The sequence below is a fragment of the Dermacentor albipictus genome, chromosome 4 (genome assembly GCF_038994185.2).
Source record: "Dermacentor albipictus isolate Rhodes 1998 colony chromosome 4, USDA_Dalb.pri_finalv2, whole genome shotgun sequence".
In the NCBI taxonomy this organism is placed as follows: domain Eukaryota; kingdom Metazoa; phylum Arthropoda; class Arachnida; order Ixodida; family Ixodidae; genus Dermacentor; species Dermacentor albipictus.
The window spans coordinates 45,366,883-45,386,944 of NC_091824.1; the positions used below are offsets into that span (position 1 = coordinate 45,366,883).

At 45.6% G+C, this 20,062-nt stretch overlaps 1 protein-coding gene across 7 annotated transcripts in view; it reads right to left on the reverse strand.

Moving 5' to 3' along the window:
• Window positions 1–20,062, reverse strand: part of LOC139059068 (E3 ubiquitin-protein ligase TTC3-like) — a 181,445-nt gene that overhangs the window by 31,814 nt on the left and 129,569 nt on the right. For all 7 annotated transcript variants that reach the window (XM_070536921.1, XM_070536920.1, XM_070536916.1 and 4 more), the window contains 3 exons: window positions 15,032–15,128; window positions 8,701–8,796; window positions 6,178–6,269 (listed from right to left, as the gene is read on the reverse strand). In XM_070536921.1, the coding sequence (XP_070393022.1) occupies window positions 6,178–6,269; window positions 8,701–8,796; window positions 15,032–15,128 (285 nt within the window). The remainder of the gene's footprint in view (window positions 1–6,177; window positions 6,270–8,700; window positions 8,797–15,031; window positions 15,129–20,062) is intronic.

Below are 20,062 nucleotides of genomic sequence, written 5' to 3' on the forward strand. Positions count from 1 at the left end.
AGACGGACCTCGTGGTCATTCCTGGTGGACTGACATCTGTGCTGCAGCCACTAGACATTGTGCTAAATGAGCCGTTTAAAGATAGAGTGCGTGAACTCTATAATGAATGGATGCTGGGCGATAACCCGACTACCCCCACCGGCCACCTGCGACGTCCACCGCTTGCGACTGTTTGGCTGGGTGTTGTCGGCGTGGAAATCTCTCCCCGAAGAGATGGTGCGCAAGTCTTTCAGAAAATGCTGCATAAGCAACACACTGGACGGCACAGAGGACGATGCTCTATGGGACGTGGGCAGCGAGAAGCACTCGTCATCGGACTCTAGTTCAGATGACTCCAATTCGGAGTAGCGCTTGCGCACTTTGTGTCCTTCTGTGTACTGCACACCCGGCAAATTTTTAACAGCATCGCGCGACCATCGACCTGCGTGTTTGTCAGCACCTTATCATCACGGCACAGAGCGGCGAAATAGCGAAAGTAAGCGCATGTGTACACATGCGCGTATCTCGTTTGTTTCACCGCTCAGCGCCGTTGATAAGGCGCTGACAAGCACACAGGTCGATGGTCACGCGATGCTGTTAAGAACTTAGCCAGGTGCACATGCGAGCAGCATTAAAATACTGTCACCATTGTGCAACCGGCTGAGTCGCATTTGTTTCAAGGTAAGGGTGTCTTTCAGTACTTTTGCCATTGAAAAATATTTTTTTCATTTTTAGGATTGGTTAGTTGGGGGGTCGACCTATATTCCGGACCGACCTGTAGTCCGGTTTTTACGGTAATTAAAAAAAAGAAAACTGATCTTACATTAAGTGATTAGGACGACAGCGCCCCCCCCCCCAATAAAACAAAGAGAAAAAGAAAGAAAAAAGAAAGTGTGCCTTCGCAGGAGAATGTTTTCAGCTAAGGAAGAGTGGGCGATTATCTCCGAGAGAGAAAGATGGTGCGCAATCTCTACTGATTGCATGTTCATAAGGTGCACCTCCCAATCTTGGAGGCCATGGAGCGGGCCACTGGAAGCCAAGCCTGGCCAAGCTGGCAGAAACTCCTACATGGCTACCTCCAAGATCACGTCGAGTGGCTTGGAAAAAACAATTTAGTCCACAAAATTGAACTTCGGGGCCCAAATTTGTTTGAAAAATCGGTCACAAAAATTCATTACCTCTACGGGAACCCTGATGGTGCATTTATGAAGTATGGAATATCTATTGAGCCCGAATTTTTAGAGCCCGAAATATCTGTCGGCAACTGTACTTGCCAGCCGAGAGTTTAATTATTCCTAAAATCCTACTGATGCGGCACTGATTAGGAAGAAGGACGCAGCACATAAACACCAGCAAAACCTGGGACAGTAAATACAGCTGAACCCACTTAAGACTATATCGGCTTGATTTAACGATGACCAACCAATGCACCGTCAATTCTGTATGCGTTCCAAGGCAAAATAAACCGCCTACCACAATGCTTCCATGGCACACTACTAGTGATAATTAAATCTGACTACTCAGTGTGTGCACAGAAAGAATAGAGAATACTAGATTCCTGCTTGAGGAAGTTATTAAAAAAAATAAAAATAAAATGCGAGCCATCGCAACCGCCTGTGTGTCGCACATTTTTGCCACACCAGCACACCTTCATTGCACCATGCTACGCATTGGCAGCCCAGACAAGGACCAATTTTTCAACTGCCAGGGTTAATTTCTGAGAAACGGGTTTCCTTTGTAGCTCCATGCTACAGTTCGGATGGATGCCATTTTTTTATCCTTTCAAGCGCTGTCTCTGTGTGCATGTTTCTTCCTACGTCCTCGTTAAGTTGCACTTACATATTATGTCATTGTTAATTTAGTCAGCAAGCTAATGTCTACAACTTTATATGGACGATAAAACTACTATCCTTACTTCGCCAAATCTGTCTACTAATTTTCTAACGCAATCAATGCTTCGCCTTCCGGGCGAAACTGCTACTTCTTTGTTTGTTTTTTTACTTTGGACGTTCCTCACTCATTTTTTGCAATAACATTGTTACACATCACTACTAAAGTTTCAAAAGCGAGGCATTTTGGATATTACGAACTTCGGACAAAACAGACATTTTAGGTCAGATTATCAGCGTCCGTTGCAACGAGAGTCGACTGTATTCGCACACACCTAACTATAACTATGTGCCAAGTAGCCCAGAGTCTCAGTACTACTTCAACAGTTGTTTTTGATTTTCGGCACTTTATATGGAGCAACCACTTCATAGTTTACAACAAGTTGTGGACATAAGGCTGCATCAAATCACATACCATATTTATTCTAATCTGAGCACATAGTTTTTTTTTTTTTCAAATAATCATATACCGAATTCTAGTGTCGGCTTAGATTCGACGATTTAAAAAAGAACGCGGCAGTTTTTAATTAACATTGATAAATATGGAGCATGCCTAGCACCATCAACAAAAGTCAGTGTAGCAGCTACTCGCTGCACCAGTAGCCAAATGAAGTGTAGCAGCAATGTCGCCATTTTGAGCTGTGTCGTATCAGTATGCGGCCTGGCGTTATTGTAATGGCATCAATCAAACGATGCTCTACTACAGTGCCACAATTAAATGAAAAGTTGTGCTATTCGCAGAGGCATTGCCAAATGTTCAAGCCGGGCAGGACTTCGGCATAGACGAAAAAAATGTCCGTCGTTGGAGGGGGCCAACGGGAGATGTTTTTTGCATGCGCCGCAACGAGGATGGCATTTACCGGACCACAGCAGCAATGACGACGTAGCACGAGCATGGCATGTTAATTTTCTGTAAATGCACCGTTTTCATTTTGCAAACGCTGTCCTCGCTTTTTGTTCGGCCTATATTCAAGGTACGTCCCTTCCCCCCCCCTGGCTTCGGACTTCCAGGAGTCGGCTCGGAATTGAGGCCTGCCTAGGTTCTAGTAAATACGGTATTTATGCATCTTTCTGCTTCCGGGATGGCATTCGCGAGCAATCACTTATAGGAGGATACAATCACTTTTGCAAGATTTTGAGGATCCGTCAAAATAACACGGCTAACAGCCTTCCTAGCACTGCGCAATACTACCGTAGTTTGTGACTTACCATGTTTTGGTTGGGAGTGCAACTGGTGCGCTGGAGGCACTGGCTGCATGAACTTTACACTCTGTGCTTTCAGTGATAAACAAGTTCCTATCTGTGACACTTTCTACGTTATTATTTCATTGTACCTTGCAACAGAGTTTAAGACTTAAGGGGGGACGCAGCAACTGAAGTGGTCAAATTGTCAAAATTTCCATTTTTTCAATTTATTCTTTCTGTAATCTACGGACCTTTATTTACCTCGTGGTGAAATATAACGAAACATACGATAGAAATCAAGAAAACAGCACATTCCTAGAGTGCTGTCATAAAAAATTGCGAACAAAATCGGGCTTCGGAAGGCGCCGCGGATCGCTCGGCTATCCATTGATGCAGCGCCGCCATCTTGGTACCATTGTAAAGAGGAGAGATAGGAGCTAAAGATAGCCGGAGCAACGTATTTCTCAGCTGAAAAATAAACCATCAAACCCAAGCGAAAAAATGGCAAATGCGACATTGCAATTGGGCGCAGTACATGCTCCTGTTGGCTGTTGGTAGATTTGAATTGCTGACGAACTTCTCTTGCGCGCATTTGCGCAGCAGTGAGCTGCGCGATCCGATCTATGTGACTGACGATCGTGGCAGCTTAACGCACATGTTCCGTGATGAACCCCAAAGGAATCAAGTTCTGAACGGCCCATGCGTACAGAAGACCAGAAAAGGAGTCGAAAAGAGGGAGGAAACCACTCATAGAAGCGGATGCCACCAAGCTTGTCGACGACGCACGACTGGCGCACGTGGGTGACCGGGAAATCGCGTCTGTGTGCGGTGCTAACGTTGCAATTGTGGGCTGCAATGACAGCGTGTGCGCGAGCGATGGTAACGGTGCATCCGCATGTGATTGTTATGGCAACGCGACCTCGGTGAGAGCAGAAGTTTTCGCATCAAATACAGTCCTCGAGTGATTTTTCGGACTCCAAAAATTCAGATATGCTCGTTTATTCGGTCTGCTTCACGGCACCGCCATTCTCCACATAGACCATCATGTATAACAACTGCCGAAAGCTTGGACACCTTGCAACCTCTCGTCTGATTTTTCGGACACTCGTTGAGCTAACTCGATCGAAAGCACCATGCACCAACCGTGACCGGTGCATGGTTTGACTCGCTGAATGCCATTTTTGTTTTGAACGGAACCTCCTTGCTGCCCTACGAAGTGGTGCTACTGCAAATCTCTGCTCATAATCATAGTTTCTGCCTGGTTTGTGGCTACAGCCATTGCTACAGCAGTTCCGGTCTCAGCTTAGTAAGCCATGTCAAGACAATCCAGCAGCTGATTTGTTTCTTCGTGCACGACGCTGCGAGGAGGCGACATTTTTTGCTTGTGCGACTGGTGTCAGCGTGACGGCACGGTGATGTTTGCTGTGTGTGCCGTGTCGAGGTTGCGGTGATCGAACGCGGCATACAGAAACATAGCGTCAAGTGTCTAACTGCGCCGACAGTGCCCGCACAGATTGCGCTGGGGAATGCCCGCAAGCGGGTGCCGGGAGGCCAAGGATTTGTCGCCTTCCGATGTGCTGTCTACTGACGCCAAAAATGTTCTTCCGAGCATTGCGATTCCGGACACCGTCTCATCTGACAGTTTCACAGGTGCTGACACTACTGTACTGAAATGTGCAGAACTCGAAGACGGCGAGATCATTCATCAGGTTTCTGCTGCACCACCGGACAGTGATGACGCACCATGTGCTAAGCTGCCGTCGCATGCGGAGCGTGTACAAGCTGTGCCTGTTCTTTCAGCTGCCTATAGTGACCGTACGACCCTCTTCGAGATTCAGGCTTATCTGATTGCGCGTAAACGGAACAGCGTGCAACGGCGCGTTCACGATTTCTTCAAGCCTACTGCCGAGCCCGAATAAGGGCGTGAAAATAAAGGATTTCGTTTTTGTTTTCTTAATCTGCTTTTTTGGACACCTGTTTGTTCGGACATTTCCACAGTCCCCGTGAGGTCCGAATAAACGGTCGGCGACTGTATTCAACTGCGGAATGCAGCACCAACTCTCACTAATAAAGAGGTCCCGCAACAAGAGACAAGAGCGGATGTTTTGAAGGCACGATGATCAAGAAGACAACAAAGGTGCACGACACTGCTGCAAGAAAGCGAAAAGCTACATAAAACTAATGAAAATGTGCCCTCACAGGCAAACGACTACATTCCAGGCACGTTTTAGGTGCTCAAAGTTAATATTTAAGTGTTTACAACAAATAAAACTTTGAGCTACGTTTTCTCAGCTTTCATTTTGTGTGCAGTTGCTTTCAGTCATCCCAGTGCCATTTAACAACGAATGAAGAGAAAAACATCGTCTTTCGCACTTGTAACAATGATGAGTGCAATAAAGCTGTCCATTATTACCTGCACCTCATAAAAATATTTCTAATGGATTTTTTTACAAGAGTCAGTAAGACAATGTGCGCAGGAAAGTTCAAAATACATATTTATCCCCACTTCGGCATTTAAAAAATAAACCAATAGCTTTGTTGCACAGAATGGGCCTTTGTGAACATGGTGATATGAAAATCTGACACTTATGTGAAATGCATTTATTTGGGGATGACCATACAAGGCTGTCAATTATTGTAACTCGAAAACTATAATAGATAGCACAAAACCAATTTCAATTATGATATCGGCATAACAAATCCCTCCTGCATGCAAAATTTCACCAATCTGTTCCCATAAATAAAAGAAAAGTTTTCATTACCAAGTGGGGAGACTTGGTAAAGCTTAAAGTTGCATAGAATTGCATGGCATATACTTATTCCCTCATATCTGACACTTTTTTTTGGGGGGGGGGGGGGTCCCCAATTATGAACAGTGAGAAGAGACTTTAACCTTCACAGAATTGCCTATGCTGCAGAAAGAAAAATATAAATAAATAAAAGGGGGAATGAGAGAGAGAGAGAGAGAGAGAGAGAGAGAGAGAGAGAGAGAGAGAGAGAGAGAGAGAGCAGTGGAGCACAAGTGTGGCCCATTATCAATCTCAAAGCATGTGCTTGACAAGCTCAGGTCATTTTCCACGAAGAACGGGTTAATCAATAGCCACGTCTTCCCAAGAAACCTTACCTGGCTGCCGAGGCAATGTCTGGCACTAGCGAGTAAGCTGGCACGTGGGCCGGCTGCTTGGGAAGCGAGAGTAGTGGCGTCTTTGGCATCACCTGCACATTTGGAAAACTCTTTTTAAAGCATCTTTCGCAACAGCACAGGCTGCCCCAAGTTTTACCTTAAGTTCTGAACACACAAACACTAGTCTGTACAAGAATCGAGTGTGCTGCCCCAAACAGCTTGTGGTCAATGCTCAACAAGTTTGCACACTTCATCTCAAAAGGCCAGCACAATGCCACCAAAGTTATCTGCGCCACAACAAGGTGCGAATACCCTCCTTTAAGGTGTTGTGCTCACCACTGAGTATGCCACAATCATCCCGAGCATTCATGAAAATAATGATGCGTAAAACATGCTGCGTATATCTTTTCAGTCACCTGCAACTAAACCAGCCATGAAAATCAATTATGTGCTCAGTGTTAGAAAGCATTACAAAATACATAACAACATGCCTGAGTATTAGCAGCACTAATGTGTGGTCACACAATGGGTTTTGGTTTAGTACTTTTTAGTGCAATAGCAATTATATGGACACACCAGGCGCATCGTTGCCGCATGCCATATGATGTATGTGTGATTGAAAGTATGCGAGGGTGAGCCGCTGATGGTTGCTCAATCTTGCGTGTGCGAGGGGAATCATGGAGAAAGCGTGCCATCTTTCTTTGAGGGAGAAGCACCGGGGAAGGGGAGGGAGGGGGCATTCTGCCTCAGCAGCTGCGTATGGCATGGGTGCTGATTGCTATGTGTGTGCTACGTTCTCGCCGCTTAGTTTGCATCGAAGCAAAAGGCAGCATGAAGGTCAATTCGCTTACTGCCGCCGCTGCTCTTCCTCACTCCAACGTTTTTACAGCGAGTGTGCGTGGTCATCGAGTGAGATGTGGTCATGTTTGATTGTGCGCGCGTGACAACATGCTTGTTAACCTAATCAGTAAGTGAATGTTTATAAGTTCATACGCTCAATAACGCTACTACTCTTACTTTGTAAAGCTATCTACTAAATTGCTATCGCAACTGATGCTTCGTCTTTCGAGCAAAACTGCAACTTTTTTTTTTACAGTGAACTGGTTAGAAGCATCATGTGCATGCGTGCACACGCGCGCGCGCTCACACACACACACACACACGCACACACACACACACACACACACACACACACACACACAAAAGGTTTCCAAAGTAGTAGGCATTGTTTGCAAGTAATAATTATCACTGTTCAAACATGGAGTCCACACTTAAGGTCTTCAATGTGTCTTGCTGCCATTCGCAATACAGCTCTAAGTGCAATAAACATGCTAAATCTAAACTTAATACTGACTGATTGATTCATACAGTTTAACGATTAAAAGCAATTCTGTGACTACAAGGTGTTGTTTTGTCGTCTGTGATGACACAAAAGCCTAGGCTGCATTGGCGGGAACTTTCACAAAAACTTACACCAGTAATGCACATAAACAACTTCAACACAGTTCCACATGCTTGAGACTGTAATTGCGACTTAAGAGTAACTGCAACTGAGCTAATCGCGAAAAGGGATAAAAGCAATGTGCCCAGCTGGGTACTTATGGGGCTGTAGAGGTTAAGCTTAAAGGACACTAAAGGCAAATATTATGTTGACCTAGATTATAAATTAGGCTTCTGTAATAATGAATTCTTCATTCACGATGCAAACAGAGCTTTCGTAAGCAAGAAAATGACATAAATAGGATATCGAAGTGGCGCCACCTGTTGTCGACTGATACCTCTTATGTGTGACGTCAGCGCCTCTGATGCGCAGAGAGCGGCCGCGACCCACCACTGCGAGTGGCCACACTTTTCTGTGTTAACAGCTGAGGTGGCAATGTGTGGCAATTGACCACCCTGCCAGCTCTAGCCGTGGAGGCTCGAGTGACCATAACCGGTAACCTGAACACAAGCAGAGCCGTAGAGTAACACACGCAAGCTGAACACCCCCACCCACCAGGCAGGATGCTTTAAATTAAAATTGTGCGGTTTTACGCGCCAAAACCACAATATGATTATGAGGCACGTCGTAGTGGGGGACTCCGGAAACTTGGACCACTGGGGTTCTTTAATGCGCATCTAAATCTAAGTACATACATGGGTATTTTTGCAGATCCCACCACCTCATGCTTAGCAGTCCAACACCACAGCCACTCAGAAACCAAGGCGGGCAGCAGTATGCTTTGTACATAGATCTGAATAAAACGACGTCAAGTCCTCGGCTTTGGTATGGGCAATTTAGAAGCAGCAGTGGGACCTTTGAAGGCAATTTCCTACGCAAGAAATTTATATATCTTGACACACAGGAAATGATGATAGACTTATAGACAAATACTCAACTTAATATTTTCCTTTAGTGTCCCACTGACTTTGCTATATCAAGGTCTGTGTTTCAAAACAACGCAATTATGATCTTACTGTAGAAAAAAAGAAGAAAAAAAAATACTGACACAGCAAACCCGAAACAGCAAATATTTAACTTACGATTTCAAAATCGGGCATGGAAGGCAAGTTGATCACATCGAGGTCAGCCAGGGCATGGCCGTTTTCCACTTTATGCATGTGGTCTTGAACTTTTCTCTGGGAGGGCGAAGGGGGGGGGGAAGAAGTAAGAAATAAGAATAAATAAAAATAAAAAACAGTCACAAGTTCAAGAAGTCCACAAGTTCTGCAGTCTGGAATCCGCATCAAGCACATCTCATTGACGCACTTGAAGCAGTACAAAACTGTGTCGCTCGATTCATCCATTCATCACACTCATATGACATCAGCGTCACGTCACTGAAATTACTATCCTACCACTGTCGAACAGATGTAGGAGTCGTCGGACGACATCGCCGCTGCCACCATTTGAAGGAGTTGAAGGTCGTAGAGAGGAACTCGGTGAATAGGATTTATTTACATTTTAACATTTTGAACAAGACATATATAGACAGTCTAACATGACTCCCATATGGAGCCTGCAAGACTAACATACAGCAAACAGCTTACGAGCACACGGCTCACTAGTACATCTCGAGCATGACAACGAGCACTCAGCTCCCGATGACGAGCACACACTAGCAGCCAGCAAACGCTGCTTATAAGCACTTGGTCCCCCCCTTGATTCCAAGCAAATGGAAACGTTCGTCCAGTCATCGTTTGACGTCACCGTTCGACGTCACCGAAGGTGACCCGCCCCTTTGGAGGAGGCGGGCTCACATACTCGTGTTGCACACACACACAGGTGTAAAGGTCAGGAGCTGACGTCAGAGGGCTTCGTAGAACTTTGCTTTGTCCTGGGTGGTGCGGCCGAGTACCACATTCCTGAGCCGACCCCGCGCCACGTGGCTGCCGGTTTATTCACAGTTCTCTGAAGGGCGCCTCGTCTGGTTGGATGGGAACATGTGCAGCGGGCTGAAAGCTGGCACGTTGTCACCCGATACAGCCATTCCTAACAGCTTCCAGACCTCGTTTCACGTTGGCACATCACTTCCCTCTGTCTTTACCACAAATTCTTTTACAGTCCTACCTTTCATCAAGCATGCTATATCACGCCCGCAGTGCACATATCATACCGGACCAGCCAGTCACAGCAGGTTTCATGTCTATGTTCACGAGCATCAATATTTTTAGCTTCGTTTTTTCTTTGCATGGCGGCAGACTGGAATGGCCTCCCCCCTGCCATTGTCCACATAACCTGCCCATCCGTATTTTCACAACAGTCACTGACCATCTCCAACTACATTATACTTGACTTTTCCTTTTAAATGTTGTTTATATTTACATTCTTGTATGTATATGTACATATGTAGGCGTTAACCCTTCGAGGGCCAATTTTTTTCGCCTTACGTGACTGCCCAGGGTCGATTTTTTTTATTGCAGATTCCAATTCTTCTTAGGGACTTATTTCAAAAAATATTTACTGTAATTTTTCTAGGGTGACCGTAAAGTGAGAAAAAAATATTTTGCATTGGTATATATGTACTCTTCATTCATGGATAACAACAATAAGAAGGAAATAAACTTACTAGAATTAAAAATTTGATGCAGTATTATACACATAGTTCAAGGCTTTGAAAATGCGCACACGAGAGTATTTTGCAAGACTCAAATGTTCCTGCTCTTACACTAATATGTACATCTATAGCGTGATCGAACTGAGTAGGTGTGCGCACTCAAGAAAACTGTGTGGTTGTGTGCCTGTCAAAAAAGCAAAACGTGTGACAAACTTCCGCTAATCTTCATCGTATCGCCAAGCAGAGGCAATTAGTTTTCACGAATGTTAAAAAAAAAGCAATGGAAACGCATATATTGACCCCCAAAGGGTTAATATGTGTGTAAACATGTGTGCATATACTTGAATATGTATATGCATATGTACGTGTGCATATGTTACTAGAACGAGTGCAAACTAACTCGAATCTTGCACCCATCCCTTATGTAATACATTTGAAGCTGGGGGTCTTTAAGGAAAATAAACTGAACTGAAAGAAAAGACGCTGCAGTTCTTTTCAAAAGCCAACTGCAACGAAATTTCCTTTTGACTAAACTTGTTATAAATGATTAATATATGTCTCTGAAGCAACCTTGACAAAGCCTCAGGGCTGGGAATTGTATAATTTTCATGTTATCAGCCTTTGAATAGCACCTAAGCAGACGAGGCGAGCATCTGGTGGTTGTCACTATGACGCCAAGTCACCGCACGCCACCTACGAGATTCTTCAGTGTGTCGCCAACAGCCGTGAGCGTTGCGTAATCTTGGAGGTTATGCCAAGGAGCTGTGCATTCTATACGCTCGCTACAAAGGCTACAGAAACTTTTCGCACTGCTTGCATTTGCAACTAAAAAGTAGTGTGTCACATATGAAAGAAAGAAATTAGGTACGCACTACGTTATTTGACCCACAATGAAGTCTCATACTTTAATGTTGCAAGGTGCGACACATTTATTACATGAAAAGTGTCGAAACTCTAGGCCTATTTTACCCCCAAACGAGCAGAGCAGATGTTTCTGCGAAGAGTGGCCGCAATGTGTCCCTTGTGCTCCTTACGAAAACATAGTACAGTGAAACCTCATCAAACCGTAGTTGGCCAGAGCTCGGAAGAAGTGCGTACTAAACGGTAGTACTGCTTAACCGAAATAGCATGAGATCGCCCACTTACCTGTCAAAAATGGAACTCAGAGAGAGTGCGATGAAAGAGAAGAACATGCAGTATTTATTCATTTCGCGTGACAAAAGTGTTATTTTCGTTTGATGCCATGGGGCTTAAGGGGGAATGCGGCTTTAGCATTGCAAAAAATTGCCAAAAAAATTGATTTTTTGAAAATCACATTTTCAGTTTCTATAACCCTTTTTCTATCTGATACCCAAATATCATCACTGTAAACCACTTAGAAATGCTCTAAAAAATTCGTTTTATCAGCCAAGGTGGCGAAAAAGCTCGCGGAAATCAAGAAAGAAAGAACAGCATCTTTCAAGCCATAATATCTCCGGAACGGCGCGACCGAGTGCCGCCATCTTGATCTCGTTGGAAGCGCATTTCTCCGTCTTCAAATATGCCGCTTCGGCTATCTCCTCCATGCAGAAACAAGCGCACAAAAAGCAAATGATTGAAGGTCGTGCCGGAGTCTGTGAATGGCCGCGCCTGCCACGTGACTCCAGCGCAGTTTTCCAGTGGTCTGCTTGGCTCCTTGCACCTCGCGAGTCTGGACGTCTCCACTTGCCGTAATTTCTGCTTGTCAAAACGGGCGCTACACGGACATCACAGTAGCATGGCCGATGCTTGTGCTTGTCTCTATGCTTGTGGACGTTTCAGACTTGCGGCTAAGCATTCTGAGCATCGGCGACGCGGACTTCACGACCAAGATTCACGCGTGGAATCCTCGGACATGCGGCTATGCCTTTCAGCACTCGGTGTTTCGGAATTTGTGACGAAGCACATCGATCGCGCACGCAATCCTCGGACACACGGCTATGCATTTCGCGCATAGGGAGTCTCCGACTTGGCAATCATGCATATCGCACGCGGACTTCTCAAACCCTCACCGAAGCATTTTGTGCATCGGCACCTCCGACTGTGCGGCTCAGTACATCGAACGTCGACTCCTCGAGACCGCGTCTAGGCATTTCGCGCGTCGGCACCTCGGACTGTGCGAATAAGCGCATCGAGGGTCGACTCCTCGAGCCCGCGACTAGGCACTTCACACATCGGCTCCTTATATCTGCGCGGCTAGGTACTTCGTGCGTCAGCACCTTAAACTGCGAGGCTGAGTACATCGTGCGTCGGCTTCTCGTATCTGCAGCTTGGCATATCGCACATCGGCACCTCGGTCCCGCAGCCAAGCATATTGCGTGTTCAGTCTGTTATCATATTGTCACGATAGCTCGTAACAATATCTATCATACCACTCCTTCATAAAGGGAACCTCATTATGACCTCTGTTCACTAGGCCCCTTGGGCTGACACAGACACCTGGTTGCAAAAGTGATTGAGGCATCATACAAAAGTACAATTCTGGAAAGCACCTAGCAGCTGCATATTTATCACTGGCTTTCCGATCCTAAGTTCCACAGCCATTGTCAAGTAAGGATGACTTGGGAGGCTGCTGAAACTCAGAGCCTTATTTCAGTAACATGGTCAATTCTACCAAAAGAAAAAAAATGCCTCACTGATTTTACTGGAGATTGCTATCAATCGGGCAGCCTGCTGGTACAGGCTGCCTGAATGTACACTGGAACTCTATTCATGCCCACTCAGAGTTCTGCATGTCACTTGGTTTGAAACTTAGGCACCATGCTCTTTGCAGAGCAGTAGCAGCAAAGAATGCCCCATAAAAAGAAAAGGGGTGGGGGGACCACACCAGACCAAGAGGCCACATGTACAAGAAGCCCCACATCACAAAACACCCCAAAGACTACAAATTTGGCGCCTTTTAGAAGACTGAGGAGAAGGTGAAACTTTGAGAGCGGTTTTCTCAGAACTGTTTTTCTGACTTTCTGCTCAGTTTCTGGAGCTGATTTCTTTCTTACCGTTTAACATATTTTGACTCCATTTTTTTTTCACGTTCCTTGGGCTACAGTGCAGGTCGTGACATTCTTGCTTTCTGATCTCGAACCTTTGTAAGTTTACGATATGCCTATTCGTCTACCCTGAAAGTGTGCTTTATACGAAGGTAACATAAAATATGGCACTCCAAAAAATTTGTGTTGCGGAAAAAAAAAAAAATTGCAAGAATGTCACGACCTTCAGCACACATTTAGCTATGCAGTCAATGCTTAACAAGCCTTCTATCACGTTTGTTATGTTCTGCAGGCTCTCCAGAAAGTTAGATGGAGAAAAATTCTGCTCAATAAAATTGAATAAAATGTTCTCAGGATATCACTCTGAAACTTTTGTGGAAGCGTCAGGGAGACATTCTAAACCTTTGTGCCAGTTTTCATCAAAATCCATGAAGAAATAAGGAAGTTGATTTTCAAAGCCACGTCCCCCCTCAACAGTGACGACTGCGGCCTCAAATTTACTGAAGCTGCGAGCCAGCTTTTTAGCCTGCCCCCTCTTCTCGGCAAGCACTCGCATGGCTGATTCCTCGTTGCATTGCATATTCTCTGTGCACGGGCGCGGTAGGGCAGCAGATGTCGCGGGGCGCCTTTTTCATTGCAGGGGGCTGTTCTCGTCACGACGATTGCATTCATGAGGCTGACGTAATGCGCAGCTTCTGCCACTGTTGGGCCTGAATCGCCCGTGCTGTCGCTTTCTGTGTCATCCTCATCACTGCCACAATGTGACACTTCAGCAACAACAGAGGCAACGATGGCAAAAAGTCGAACCTCATAGCTGACATCTCTTCGCGGTCACAGCAGTGCTGCCGAGAAACTGCTTCGCATTCCAAATACCGCACACCGTAGTCAGCAGTAGATCTCTGTCGTGTGCCAGCGATGACTTCTTTGTGTCCGGTTTGATAGCATGAATGATGTCTAATTTTTCTTCCATGCTGAGAACCCAACGTATTTTTTAACTGAGCTTCGGCATGATGCAAGCGACGCGAGCCCTTGTTTGCAGAATGCCACAACGCTCTCTGGCACGGCGCCAAAATGATATTGATGTCGATGTGGCTTCACGCGCAAATGCACAGGGCGTTTGGAGGCTGTTTTTCTGATCCATGGTTCCAATCTGAGGCTTGTTGTTCTGCCATGCGACCCGATGGAGATGACGCACGACCGTGTTTGTGCGACGAAAAGTGGAAACACTATGTGTTAACCAATACGTATGCAAAGCCAGTACGATTTGTGTGGATACAAAACACATTATGTTCAATAGCCACTGAGTCTGGGATTTGACTATACTACTTATAAAATGAAACTACTGTTTCGGTTCAACGAGGTTTTTCTTTACGTCGCCTACTAGAATCGGAAATATGCATGTGTGCGCTTTGAATAAATGCGTGTCCACAAGTAGCAGTTGTAATAGATGAAGTAGTTATTTCATAAAGAATGTGATGGGTCTAAGAGCAACTGCACTGCGAAATGCACAGTGAGAAGTCTACGGCCGCACTACTTGTGTAAATTCTGCAGCGTAGCCCGCTTTGTATAAAACGGAGCACAGGTCGTGCATCACTTCCTATGGGCGAAAATAGCGGCATTTTTTTTTTTCCCAGTTTCGGTAACAAGAACGGCTATCTTTTGCTACTTTTTCGTGACACTTCCAGCTGTATTTCAAACATCCCAAGTTGTTCATAGAGGCTCCTTATCTACACCATCTTAACTTAGGCTATTTATGCAGTTAATTATTTAATTGAAGTTGGCCTTTAAGCAGACAGGGAAGTTGCAGCACACCTTAAACTGATCGTAGGCCTTGGACCACTCCAAGATGTACAGCTCAGCCAGCTTCTCGTATCGTGAGAACTCGGCAGGACCGTTGGGATCCACAGAGCTGAAAAAGAGAAGACCTTGAACGAGCTGCACAAACATTCAAAGAGTACAGACACAAAATTTCGAAGCTGAGTTGCGAGATCAATTTCTGTGGAAACACAAAGAGCATATACAAAATTTAAACGGCAAATGTAAAGTGTGTGCGCACAGAAAACGGCAAGGTGGAGCACCCCCAACATTGACATCAACAGGTTTGTAAACACCCCAGATCATAACCAACAAGAGCGCTATGTCACAAGATTGTGTTGGCTACCATGCGCCTTGTATGTGCTCTTGGTAGTCCCACGACCTAGTCCTTCACTGCTGCGCTCTTCCTGGGTTGTCAGTTGTAGTGGGATGCTCTCCATACTGCTGCAAGTTTTTGTCATGCCAAATGGAAGACTTCCCTCACCATCTGCGCCGACCGCGAAGCAGTGACCACGCACGAAATGCACGTAAAGCACACTGTCAGGTGCATATTGTGTCATGGACTTCTGCACAACATACAGTGGAATCTTGATGATACGATCGCGGCTAATACGAATTTCCTGATGATACGCATTTTCCTGTAGTCCCAGCCGAGCCCCATTACTTTGTAACGTGCTAGAGAACGATTCTTACGAATAAATTTTCGAGCCGCATCGGTTGATACGAATATTACCGAAGACACTGGAAATTCTAAAGTGTGCTTGGCAAAAGTCAGACGCTGCTGCCATCTGCGCTCCAATTCACTCGCTTTGGTGTACGGCGATGTCACCTGTCACTGCTGCCGCTTTCATTCTGCTTCCCTGCCTTTGGCACCCGGCGATCTAATCAGTCGCTGTTGGCGTTTCCGTTCTGCCTCCCTTGCTTTCGCATCTGATGACGTGTTCAGTTGTCGTACGCGCATTCGCTCGTTGTTCTGGCGTTGGGGAAATCTGGCGACGCTGCTGCTTCCCCAAGCCGCTTGGCGCGGAATCACAGGGCCGCTTCGGAGCCATGCGTCATACTCATTTGACTGCAACGAGACGTCTGGCGAAGGAGCGGCAGTGCAGCTGCCACTGCCGACGTGCGCACGCGTGTTCTACCACTATCATATAGAAAGCAATGCCGCTACTGCGTGTCGTTACGGTTGCTATGCGCAGCGGTGCCCCCACCGGCTGCTAAGGAGGGGAGGAGGTTGCGCTGCTGCGCGGGGGAGAGGACACAGTTGGCACGATTCCAGAGCATGGACGGACGCGACCGCGAGCATGAAAGGCTTTTGCTTTTATAAATGCCGCTCCAACGACAGCCGCGAAAGAGAACAGCGTGCAGTCACACGATTTCTCCCTTTCTCTTTTGGTGCAGAGGCGCGGACGCGGCGCCGGACAGCGCGGAGGTCGCAACTGGGCGCGAAGAGTTTGAAGCGGTGGCACTTTTGTTGCTTTTCCTCCTTTTCCGCGTGCCATCGAACGGATTAGCTACTGTGCTTCGAACCACGTTCTTTGTGTTAAACGTGGGCGATGGCGAAGGTCCACCATTGGCAGCTGAAACGCTGCATGTGCTCGAAGTTCTGAGGCATGCTATGGCCGCGGATGAAATCAGCGATGACACGTGCACGCGTTTTTATGGATTTGAACAAAGTCTGCTAAGTGACCTGACAAAGAAAAAGAGGCAAAAGGACATTAGAGACTTTTTCTTCAAGAAATAAAGGCTTTTTACGTACGTGCCTGAATGAGTTCACCTCTGACTCTTTAGTTTAGCTAGTTTGAATTGTTTCGATGATACGAATTTCAGCTAATACGAATATTTTTCGTGACTCTGTGAGATTCGTATAATTGAGATTCCACTGTATTCAGGAATGGGTATGTTGATGCACAAATTTCCCTGTGCTGGTCCTTAGTGGCATAAGTGGACCAAGTTTGTAGGCACCACTGGATGCAAGAAGTATACCTCACTGAAGAGGAGTCACATTTGCTCATTTCGAGTGCAAGGAAAAAAAAAATGTTCATTTACACTTGTCTTTGCTTTGTCATACTGAAAATTTGCAGAGATCACATTTTATTGCACAGATGGTTCATTATAACATATGAAACCCTTTAAGAAAAAAAAAATGCAAATTTGCCTTCATTTATAGGCAAGCCAGCTGTTGCCAAGGCGGTGCTAACATAGACATGTGCCCCCGTCTGTCAGCAGCCACTGAAATCAAAGCAGTCATTCCAGCAGGGCTGCCATATACAAAAGGCAGTTGGTTTGAAGATGCCTAGGCCTCAGAGTGATCGACCACATCTAGTATGGCGGCGACTCCCACTTACAGAAAATTGTCACTACGGGACGACGAGATAAGGACGACAACATCATGCGGCATGTGTTATGCAGACGGAGAAAAACAACTAGCAACAACAAATCTTGCGCACCAGCGTTTGCTTTACAGTTTTGTGCGATTGCATGATCAGCTGTGGTTACAAACCAACCAGCCTCTCTGGTTGCTCTCCGAAATCAAAACATGGACTGGTTGCAATAACAAGGCTCCAAATAACTAACCATTGCGTAGTGAAGTAAAAAAGGTTTTGTGCTGTGATCATCAGGTTATTAGATACTGATCAAAACAAAAAAGACAGGATTCAAAATTTTTGTGTCAATGTTACTTAAAGCTTTTCACAAGTTTTCCAACTACAAAAGGAAAATGCTGCTTGTTTACACAGATGTGATGCCATCCCAAAAACATTATGGGGGCTGCAGGGTGTCTACCAAGTTGACAGTTCCAAATTTCCTGAGTGCCTTTGCAAAATTCCCCGAGTCAAACAGAACTTTGTTTTACGCCAAGACGCTATCACTCTCTAGTAAGCATGTTAAAAAATAAAAATGACTTAATCCAGTTTCAATAGTAAGGAGTAGCGCTTATTTTATTCAAAATTCAAACAGAAGGAAGGCGTTAGTAAGCTGCACAGTGAATAAAATACCTTCGAAAAGAATGCTATAAAAAACAAAACATTTTCGAATATGAACTATTTCTATCAACTGATAGCAAGCTTATTGGTTTGAGGCCCGAACTTTGTCACGAATGAGATTGTTTCTCAACAGCTGGTAATTAAGCCAACCTAAACTGTCCTGACATACTCTCAGCCCCTGCACAATGCCTCAGTGTTGCATTTCACTGATTTAAAGATTTTATTTTGGTTTGGATAAGGTACACCTGCATCTCACCGTCAGCCAATATGTCTTTTTTTTTATTTTGAGCTCAAGCTCCAAAGAAGTGGTGGCACGCTTCCTCTCCTGTTCATTCCTCAATGTGTAGGTCCTTTCTGTCTCGTTGTGCTTCCGCCGCAAGTTTGCCCCACGCACCATTTGAAGCATCCTCTTGGTTAGTTGTACAGTCAACATCCGATTTTTCGCACTCCCTAGGGGCCGCGAAAACGTCCGAAAAACCAGGCATATAGAAAAAGTGAGGATGACAAAAATATGAATGCATGTCGTTTACTGATTTTGAGGGCTCGAAATTGCCACAGACACATCAGAAAAAGCTCTGAAGGACTGCCAGTACACTTAGGCATATCGGTGTTCGTACAGTGACAGGAGATGGCGGGTGCATGCGTGTATAATTAAGGAGTACGTACTGCGTCCCATGACAATTGCCCCTTCCTACGCTTGTTATCTTCGCCGCGTAACATTTCTGTACTGATGCAAAGCTGACTTTCGGGACCCGGCATTATGCAATGCGCCGTGCTTTCCGAGCTCCGAAGCCAATCGCCAGGACCAAAAAGACGGAGTCGGTGCCATTGCTGACAGGGGCGAATCCTTTCAATAAGAAATGTGGCACCAAACGACAAGAAACTTAATAGCGAGCGGCGAAGCAGCTACGCCTGGCGTGTCTGCGGTGATGGCTACGGCTGCCAGCGGATCTGCGTGAGAGCGCCGGTTTGAGGCGGCGAGATACTCAAAATCGAAGGTGGTGGCTTTGACAAATGCCGTTTCGGAGGTGCGGTCACGGCAAAAAGTCCGGACAATCGGACAGCGAAAGGTTCTTGTGTCCGAAATTTCAGACGTTCTTATGCATTGACCCACGGTATACGTGGTGGTGCCGCGAAGCCAACGGACGTCCAGTAGTCGGTCGTTGACCGTACAATGGCAACTCCTCCAGCCATTGACACGGCGTCAACGACGATTCGTTACGATTCCTCTGTTTTACTCGAGCCAGCTAGCATTATCGCGACCTTCGTTCCCTTTCGATAAAATTCCAGAAAATTTTCCCAGATAGAAGCAGAAATTCCCCAAGTTTTCCCTGAGTATTTCCAGACTATTCAAAATCCCTGAGAATTCCCGGTTTTCCCGGTTGGTAGACACCCTGGGCTGACACTGGGAACTCTCGAAGATAAAATATATTTCAGCAGTTATGTGTGTCATGACTGGACAACTACCGTATTTACTCTAACCTAACACGCACCTTTTATTCAAGAAAATGGGTCCGAAAATTGCCTGAGCGTTACAATCGGATACGAAACCAAAACCATGTTTGCAGTGTTGGCAACAGCCTATTGTTAGAGCTGTCAGATGCAGCGTCATCACCATTACAAAATGGTGACAGAGCGCATTTTTGTAAAGACGGCTGTTGGTTCATTCTGTGCTTGCAGACTATTTAAAGCAGTATTCTTGGCCAATAACTTTCAGAGATACCATTGCTTTCACATGATTTTGTACAACTCTGTCTGGGATGTGTTGGCATAATTGGCCCCCAGCATTCCTGGCACTGCATCAAGAGTGCTATCAGAACACAGTGTCAGATGCATACTTTGACAAGTCCAATGCAGAGTCTCGTAAGTGATAGGAGTACTAGTAGTGACAGTAAATGTCTATGAAAACTTCCCTTTTAGCATATAATGCTGGATTGCCTCAAGGTGTAGATTAATTTTGGCCACCTGGAGTCCTTGAAAGTGCAACTAAATTTAACCTTCCGAGGGTCAAAGATGTAATTATATGGTGTAGTCTGCATGATTGAAA